This window comes from Notothenia coriiceps, unplaced genomic scaffold, assembly GCF_000735185.1.
Source record: "Notothenia coriiceps isolate Sejong01 unplaced genomic scaffold, NC01 NC01_scaffold00024668, whole genome shotgun sequence".
In the NCBI taxonomy this organism is placed as follows: Eukaryota; Metazoa; Chordata; class Actinopteri; order Perciformes; family Nototheniidae; genus Notothenia; species Notothenia coriiceps.
In genome coordinates this window covers 3,668,307-3,678,398 of record NW_011357369.1, presented here as the reverse complement: position 1 = coordinate 3,678,398, position 10,092 = coordinate 3,668,307, and the positions used below count along the sequence as shown (strand labels likewise).

Here is a 10,092-nt window from a genome sequence, read left to right as displayed (position 1 = left end):
CAAATGCTGGCGGCTGCAAGGCTATTGGTGGGGCAGCATTTTCTCCTCTCCTTTTTCGGTAGGCGATGCGTCCAGTGGCTTCCTAAGCTAAAGGGAGGTTATAAAGGCAAGTTTGAAACCTCCTTTTTCCTTATCATTCTAGAGAATTCAAACGGCATATCATGGCTGCACTTGATGACTTCCGGGTCATTTCACCCGGCTAGCGAAAGGTTCCTAAGCTTAAATGGACTATTCAGAACGAACCATGGTAGTAGTCCTAAACGATAGCTGGGGATTCTGGGTAGTATTTGTGTATATCTGCCATCTTTTACTCCGAAAAAATTATTTGTTTCTCCGATCGAAGGGGGGAAAATACAAAAGCCATGCACACATTAAAACCATCAATGTTCTGCTAAACAGGGGGGGGGGGGGGGGGGGGGGGGGGGGGGGGGGGGGGGGGGGTGGGGGGGGGGGGTGTGGGGGGGGGGGGGGCATAATCTGGTGTTTTTTAGTCGAATGAGTAGGCAGATATCCTGTAAAACAATCGGCCATAAAGGGGAATAATCTTCCGTGTGCTCAATCTGCCGTTATTCCAATGGATATGGACGTTCACTTTCCTTAATAAGGGCAGTTCGTCCACAAACGAATGCGGCTGCTTCCATGGAGCAGTCAAATCCCGCCGCAGATGAGAATACATTGCAATCAGTTGAAAAGCCTATTTGCGTCCCTTTATGAAGCCTGAAGGAGCCTAGAGAGCCGTCAACACTGCACGCCACGGGACCCCCTGACCAAGCATCGCTCCTGGGACGTTGTAGGGAGTGAGAGTGTGTTTGGTTTTTTATATTTTTTTATATATCTGAGACTATGGCTATTGCTAACATAGATAAGTGACCTTTAACCAGGGGCGGACTGGGGGGAGAAAAGTGGGCCCGGGGATCTAATTGAGAGACAGGGCCACACTTGATGCGAGCATGTATCCGCCGGCCGGCGGGACGAAAGTATGGTACTTAACAAAAAAACCATATGCTGCATTTTATGTTATTTGGACATTATTCATATAGTAATCACATTACCTGAGCCCTTGAGTGCCGAGCCAGGCAAAATTAGTTTACAGCATATATTTAGTGATTTTACATGTTACAGATCATTGATACAATAACATTTTGACCCAATTTGCCTGACTTGACATCGACACATTGGAATTAAAACATGGGCCGAGGAGCATTCCTCATGTGGGTGAGACAATTTAAACAGGGTTATGGGCAGGTGGTGGACCCCACCACCTCTAGGGAGTCCGGGGCAAGTCTGCTCCGGGCGGAAGATTTTTTTTTAATGTTGAAGTTTAAATGAACATCTGGTGCAACTTTGAGAGCAAAATTAGGGACTAAATCTATATGACGAGTCAGAGGGGCTTGGACCTGTGAGCCGTAGGTGTCGCCGTTCAAGTCCCCGACCAGACTCCATTTGGAGTGTGGACTTCTACTTGGAGAGTTCCCAGTTCACCTCCTGCCCTGCCGTGGTGCCTTGAGAGAGTACCGGACATCCCCTTTTCCCCCTCACTCCCATGCTTGCTCTCCCGGGCGCTGTACAATAGCTGCCCACTGCTCCTATTTACTAGACTCCTGGTACTAGGATGGGTTAAAAAAGGCAGAGAACACATTTCACTGTGTGTGCTGTGGTGCTCGCATGTGTGACCATTAAAGAGGGTTTCATCCCTCCAAATTCTTATTCTTCTTCTTCACAACCATATGAACAGAACTGACTGAACAGACAATTTACTTTTCTTTTCAACATTTATTTGAACACAGTGGAGGCAAAAAGTGACTGCACCCAAAACAAATAAAAACCTGCCTAGGCTAAACTAGCCTAACTCAGTACAGAATGTGTGGCCAAGACGTTCTTCTCCACAGCCGGGCTGGTGGACTTCTGAGTCAGACGTCCACTTCCCCCTATTTTCTATCCCTACGGGTAACAGCCATACAGCCACTCCCCTCGAACCCCGGCCCACATTTGTAAGTGTTCCGGCCCAGGCCATGCGGGCTGTGGCCGCAGTGGGCTGGCTGGGCTGGGCTGGGCCGGAACACTTACAAATGTGGGCCGGTAGGATTTAGGTAAGCAAAAAAAAAAAAAGGAGTGGCCGGAACACTTACAAATGTGGCCCGGTAGGATTTAGGCAAAAAATAAAAGTTTTTTTTTTTTAAGTTTGTTTTTTGGCCCTCCGGCCCACACACAGCACCGGCCCACCGGGGGAAATCCCGGTATTCCCAATGGCCAGTCCGCCCCTGCCTTTAACACAACATAACATAACATTTTTTTTTTAAATGTTGCACATTGCAAATTCAGGTCATGCTATGAATAATAGATGAGGCAAAAGTATGTTGTTAGTTTTCTGGATCATTGTCTGACTACTTATGTGCAATGCCTTGTTTTGTTTTGTTGTTTTTTATGCTGCTGCAACGCAAACATTTCCCAATTTGGGATCAATAAAGTAACTCTTATCTTATCTTTAACTTAACACTTCAGAATCTGAGTCCCATCCACTTCATTCTCCATCCATCCATCTTCTCCCGCTTATCCGTGATCGGGTCGCGGGGATAGCAGTTCCAGCAGAGAACACTTCCACTTCATTCTAAAATCTTCTTTTGTCCATTTCTTTCCGATCTTTTTATAACGACCAAATACAGTTGCCATATTAATTGCACAATGTGAAAATCAATAATGTCTTGGTGTAAGCAAGCTCATTTTGGAGCATCAGAGCTGTTTTTGTTTCATCCAGTCACAGGACAACAGTTGGACCACTTCAGCTTGGGACAAATTTTTCCCATAATAAAGAAAATTGACTGCATTCCATTCAGGAGAGCGCACTTTCGATTACATTTTAGCTTTACACGGAAGAGTCTTTTAAACAGAATCATACTGTGACAGTGTGAAAGAGAAAAACTACTTTTGTGTTCAGAAGATACGAATTAAGATGGTAAAAAATGTTGCTATTAAATCCAAATTGCTGGGAGGCATAATCTCCTCAGTTAATGGCCTTTAGAAGTGAAGGGGCACCTGGAAGTTCTTTCCTCTAGCAAATCATCTTCACACTCGCAGCTGTTTGTGTAATGGAAGCTAAGACGTCACTCTGGAAGCTGTCGCACATCTGGTTTGTTACGACTGTCTCCCACCAGGTTGTCTGTTGTTGTCTTTAAAGTTGTCTGAAAATCAACGATGGCCTCCAAAACAGTCCCAGGGGCCTCCTTTCTGTCTGGACGTCTGCATTGTGTGCAATTGTACTTTATCATAAATTAAATATTACTTTCTTGGGTTTCTAACTCATTGTTTCTATAGCAGTAACATTGCATTAACACATAGATCTTACTTGTGGTGTTTTTTTTATCAAACTTTTGAAATGTCGCGGTCGAAAAAGGAAGATAGACATGTTTTGTTTCACTAGTTCGGAGCGAATAAAGGTTATGCAAATCATAGTTCTGTCAGAAGTTGACAGTATAAGCTAGACTTCACACAAAGCTGTCATCACCAAGTAAACAGAGTAGAAAAGATTGAGGTTACGAACTAGCAAACAGACGAGTGGAAGTGGCTAAATATGAGAAAAGTCTTCATGAAATTGATTTAATTATGGCTATGTTTTATGCGGTATAAAAAAATAAGGATGCTGATAGCGGAAACAGCTGATAAGTCAAGGGTTTTATATGTTCGCTACATCAATACATTGGCAAAGGCCTTTTCATACCTCACTGGGTGCAAAAACTCTCTTTCAACAAAGGAAAAAAACAAATTAAGCTCACTTGTGCAATGGAGGAATTTTTAGTATGACAATCAAACAGGTGTTTTAAAAAAAAAAAGGGTTAGAAAAATGAAGCTTTGCAGAAGTCCAATAGTGAAAACGTTTTGCCTTCCTATTCTTTTTTGGGGGGTCATTGTTATCGTAGAATTATGAGCGTAAACCCTGGGAAGAGAGAAACCTGACTAAATTCCATCAGTCTGCGCTGGTTGCCTGGCAACACCCAAGTGATGAGTTGGATTTTGATAGGTTCGGGGTGAGGTGACGTGACTGACGTTCAGATGACACTGTGCTTGTATTTAACCTCTAAAATACCAGATAGAATGCTAAAATATGTATTTTTTACAATGGAGTCCTGTCATACCTGGCAGCATAAAATATATGAAAAAACAAGAGTTGAGGACACAATTTTCTTAAATTTGGCCATGTTAGACGACATAATTTAGCCCTGATTAAACTCTAACCCTAATTAAACGTAGTTGAAAATGAGCTACCTAGTTTCATTTAGATTGGACACCAGAGAAAATATGTGGTATACCCATAAACCATTAGTCCATAGGGTTGTTGAGAAATGTTTGATATAAGTGTGTTAATCAAACATGTATAATAAAAGGCCAAAATCAGCTTAACATCAAATCATTATATCATCAAATTAAAACAGGTTATGTAAGGTAAAGGAAGGGGAAATAAATATACAGCAAACTTTATTCTGCCTTCTCTTCCTCCCTAATGTGCTCAGGGGCCCTACAGATCATTGAATGAGTCATCCAGCTTCACACTGTATGAACCCAGCTCCGTCTAGTGGTCACAGTGGCTCCTGCACTCATTACAGGGGAATCTGAGTCCACAGGCAGATTGAAGCGAAGTCAGATATTCTTTTTATTCTACTTTCAGAACCAACCGAGCGCTCAGCCACAGCCAATTAAAACTAATCCAAGAGTTTCGCAGTGTTATATTGAAAAACTCCCATTCCACTGTCATGTTTTATCTCAGACATGTGGACTGAGGACACAGAGTGTGCTTGGAGCACCTCTCTCTCTCTCTCTCTCTCTCTCTCTCTCTCTCTCTCTCTCTCTCTCTCTCTCTCTCTCTCTCTCTCTGGATCTTTAAAATACAGAGTGGACGGGAGGTAATCCCCACCATGTGAGTGGGCGGTGCGGGTACCGGAGGCGTGTTTTTCTTTTTTTTTGTACTTGTTTTTCATTATTCAAATGCGGGTGTACCTATAAAAAGAGCGCCTGCGTGCGTCAGATAGTTTTTCTCCAATGGGTAAAGGTGACTAAAATACTTGTTGTCTCTTTCGCCGGGCCCAGTCGCATCCTATCGGCAGGGGGAAGGAGATGATGCACGACTCCGGAGGTGTCCAAATGGCGAGGGTGTTGAAGCATGCCACCCTATGCCTGATGCTGCTGCCCCGGTTCCTGGTGGCCGCCGTCATGCTGTGGCTGCTGGATTTCTTGTGTATAAGGAAAAAAGTGCTGCTGAAAATGGGAGCGAAGCAGGACAGCCCTGACGACCCGCCGGTGTGCGTGTCTGACTCCAACAGGATGTTCACCTTGGAGTCGCTCAGAGCCGTTTGGTACGGACAGAAATTGGACTTCCTGAAATCCGCTCACCTAGGGCGCGCGGCACCTAACACCGAGGTGCTGATGGTCCAGGAGCGGCGGCAGGTCCGGATCCTGGACTGCATGAAAGGGAAGAGACCGCTCATCCTTAACTTTGGCAGCTGCTCCTGACCGCCATTCATGACGCGTCTGTCGGCGTTTCAGCGCGTCGTGAGCCAGTACGCGGACATTGCAGACTTTTTAGTTGTATATATCGAGGAGGCGCATCCGTCGGACGGCTGGGTGAGCTCTGACGCGCCGTACCAGATCCCGAAGCACCGCTGCTTGGAGGACAGGCTGAGAGCCGCTCAGCTGATGCTTGCTGAGGTGCCGGGGAGCAACGTGGTGGTGGATAATATGGACAACGAGTCCAACGCCGCGTATGGAGCCTACTTTGAGAGACTTTACATCGTGATGGATGAGAGGGTAGTGTACCAGGGGGGCAGGGGGCCGGAGGGATACCGGATTTCGGAGCTCAGAAACTGGCTGGAGCAATACAGGAACGATCGGATGAATTCCCACACAGCGGTGCTCCATGTGTAGTTGGAAGATGGTCTCTGCTCATACTGCTTAAGTGTCCAACTGACAGTGCAAAGTATTCAGATGCTGCTATCAAATGTTCACACATGGGACATTATGTTGTTGGTTTTTTTAATGAAGATATTCAGGACTCTTTGACAAATAGCCTAAAGTCATGTTCAAGCCTAGGCTGTTTTATCGTGCTTGTATTGACCTTAATTGATGGAAAAGTCTTGAATCAGTTGAACCTGGATTCAATTAGTGGTCACTCTATTTTTCTACGGTGTGTGTGTGCGTGCGTGCGTCTGTGTGTGCGTGTGTGTGTTCAGGCTAAGGTCTCACTCTGGTGTTTCTGTGAAGTTCGGTTTTTAAAAGGCGAAGCCAGAAAACTGACACTGATGTTTTTGACACCGGGAGCGGGATCACGTGGGATGCCTTCCTCGATGATCGATTGCCAAATTATGTAATGTTGAAACGATGTAACTGAACAAATGTTTTTAATAAATATCAGATCACACATGGATGGTTAACTGTTGATTTGTGCAACACCTTAAAGGTATTTTTTTTATAATTTAATGCACATGATAAATGGAACGATGTTTTTGTTTAAACTCTCTAACCCTTTGTTTCACTCTCAGTTTTATGTCGTCTGATGACGTCAGACCTGCTCGTTTCATGAATGTTTACAGCCAGAACTTATGTTCATATGATTGTGAATGTTTACTGTACACTTGCCTCCTTTGACTCCTGCCCTTATAATGACTTATAAGTATGCCATAGATACGTGTACTGTGTCCCCTCTTTCAGCAAGGAAACATGCAAAAAAGAAGAACAGTTAAAAGGTCAAAATCATTATCAAAATCAATTTCCCAATGAGAGTAACAAATGTGAGTTCTGTTTCATTATGTGTAACACTATCAATCAGAAACAACAATCAGACCAATGGTCAGATAAAAATAAAAAGGTCAAGAAATGTCAGGACTGAATCGGATGAAATGACACTCACAAACAGTAGATCAAAGTAAACATGCTTATGAGAAAACTTCCCATTCATCAAATGTTTCTTTCATAAGGAGCCGTGCCCCTATCCATCCCTGGATCAGAATGAAACAAAGAGACTTGAGCTGGTTAGGGGGTAGTGATGCATCTTTAATCCCTTTATCTTCATATCTTTCTCACTTCCTCATTATTTCTCTCTGCTCCCTTCTCTCTTATACATATATGGTCACACACACAAGCAGGAATTCACACACTGCCACATGTATTTAGGATTAGAGAGCATTCAGACTATCGTGAACCCTCTATTGATGTGGGAAAATGACCCTACTTCTCACTTGATTTGTCATCGAAATAAACCTTTCCTGATGACTTTATGGTCTCAATCACTAGTTTAAGTCTTCATAAATAAAACATGCAGTTCATTGTGTGAAAAGTGGTCCAATTAAAGGTAAAACAGAGGTTAAAGGTAGGATTTGGGCCCTGGCAAAATTGTGAGATTACTTTGGTGTGTTGTGGCCAGCTCTCTGTGACTGGATCCCAATATGGACAACACATTGCTGGACTCCGCTTTCCCTTCAATTAACTCACAGGCTTACATAAGGCAGATCCTCATCCAGAGTGATTGTTTTTAATACATCTTGTAAGCCATTGTGTTGCTGCTTTTCCTCATGAATAAGTAAGGCTTTTATCTCACCCACCCGTAACCCATCTGCTATTGTTCAGAAATGTTGATTTTGATGGCTTAACCCGTGAATTAAACATGTGCCTGCAGTTAGAACCGCATACATAACTCGTAAGTCACACTCTTTCACAAATACAGGGTTTTGGCTTTGTGGGATTCCATTGGCTGCTACTTTGTGATATTGGTTCAAATGTGCCCTAGTGTTGCACAGAATATATATCACCCCATGAATAGTTGTGTTATTATTTAAGTATCCTATGCATTCAGCATATGAAATAAACATAAAGCAGCATTGACGTCATTAAAGGGGCACACCACCGTTTCAACACCCCAACTCCAATCATCTTTCAGCATCTCTGTTGCCAAGACAGATGTTTTCTGCAAAGAATCCGAGGTTTGTGTTGCTTCACAGAGCCTTCTCTTTTCCTCCTGACTTTCTGTGTTATCAGCCAGTCTCAGGTCACCACTGTCATTTTAAAAAGCTCTTTGGTCAGACGTCACTGATTGACTCTTATCACCGTCTTTGTTGCTGGAGGGCTGTCATTTATTTGAAAAAAAGTGTGTGGGGAGGGGGGGTTTAAACAAAGGCAGACCTTTTTTTCTTCCCCTTTAGCATAGAAACAGTTTCAAGATGGTGAAGAGGGGGCATGTCAGTTCTCCTGCTCTCAGTTCACCCCTCGCAGCACGCGGCATGAATGCATAAGGAGGACACACACAGGCAGCTATACAGTACATTGTGGTGATATAATGAGACACAACTGAGGCATGAAGGGACCTGAATACAGAGATCTATGCAGCACAGGCGTGGGCTACATACAGAGATGCTGGGTGGAGGTTGAAGTTGGGGGTGTTGAAACTGCATCCTACTAGATCAATGGCTTCAACAAACGTCATTATTATAATTGCATAGGCAATTGAGCACAAAAGTAATTAAAATATAACTATCTTTCAGAGACACTCCAAAAGTAGATTTCCAATTAGGAGTGGGGCTGATAAAAAGATGAGTTCAAGTCTATAGTTGACAAATCCTGAGAAAGATCTCTTTGAGGAGGCACAGGTAGACAGCATCATCATCTTGTACGTAGATACAGGTTTCAAATACATTTTCTGATTTTGTAGACAGTTTTGACCTTTTCTAATGTAACTTGTGCTTCAGAACCAGGATGCTTTAAGCTCATAATCTGCTTGTATTACAATGCTTGGCATTAGGGCCTGCTACTGCCTCCTTTTTGAGAAGAAAAGATAAGGAAGATTTGTGTAATCAACAAGATTGTTTGTTTCTGAACTATTGTTGCAAGAACTGGATTTTATCTTTCAAAACAAGTACAGATTGTTGCACAAGGACCCCGGGATAACACTTGATTTGAGAACATCATTTGAAACCTGGATGTGTAAAGTAAACCAATCCAAATGTTCTAACTGAAGGGTTATACAATGTTTCTTTTTTTATAGAAATGCTTGGCAACCTCCAAGTTTGAAATGTAAAGCCATTGTGGAAGTGCCTTAAACGGGCATTTTCTTATCATAGGTAGCATGGGGCAACTCCTCTGGTTTCAAGAAGAAGTATAGATGTTTATGAAGAAAATTACCCTTTATTTCACTTATTACCTCAGATAACATATTTCTAGTTTAGGGTCTTAATTGCTAGTTTATGTATTCTGCAATACAGCATGTAGTTCATTTGATAAACTATGACCCCATATCGAGTTAAATATATACGTTAAAACAGAGTGGGCTATACGGCATAGCTTGTGATTGATGTCATATAACCATTTCTTATTTTGTGTGTTGGGTTTAAGTATTATTATTATAACCTTTTCAGAGTGTGTTTTCAGTTCATGAATGTCAATTGTAACACTTTGGCCCACTCCAAATGTTTTTTTCAGTGTTCTGTTGTACCCTCTGGTGTCATAAAAAGGGTTGAAGACTGAAGTCCACAAACCAATGCGTGACCTCTACGTGACTACATCCACTTCTTATATACTGCACAATATATGGTAGTAACAGCTTTAGTACATGTAATCTGGATTGCATTAGAAACAATTACACAAATGGTTCGAAAACTGATGACACACTTCAGGCAACAAGGGGAGGTCGTTTCCATAAGCATTTGTCCAATAGTGTGTGTGTATTTGCGTTCAAACGTGTGTGTGTGTGTGTGTGTGTGTGTGTGTGTGTGTGTGTGTGTGTGTGTGTGTATGTGTGTGTGTGTTTGGCATGCATGTGTTTTAACTTTGGATCATTTAAGAAAATTACCCTGTTACATAATTCAATTTCATGAGGAATAAATTGCATTATACATCTGATAAAGTAGGCGCAAATACATTATTTATTAAATAACTCAATATGATAATGTGAATCAGCTTTTAGAAATCATGTTTTCCTTTAAAGGGCGAAAACGTTTTTTTTCTACTCAATCAAAATGTAAACATCTTATTAGAGTTATTAAAGGTCTAAAGGTGGAACGTATGTGACGTAACTCAGTGCAAAGTCTCATTTTGTAGCAATACCATTACAGATAA

The 10,092-nt window shown here is 42.4% G+C and overlaps 1 protein-coding gene across 1 annotated transcript; it reads left to right on the top strand.

Moving 5' to 3' along the window:
• Window positions 1–4,982: 4,982 nt before the first annotated feature.
• On the top strand, window positions 4,983–6,410 carry LOC104955612 (type III iodothyronine deiodinase-like). The gene is given in 1 exon segment (XM_010782974.1): window positions 4,983–6,410. A coding segment is annotated over 1 exon segment (807 nt). The 5' UTR covers window positions 4,983–5,106; the 3' UTR covers window positions 5,914–6,410.
• Window positions 6,411–10,092: the final 3,682 nt, after the last annotated feature.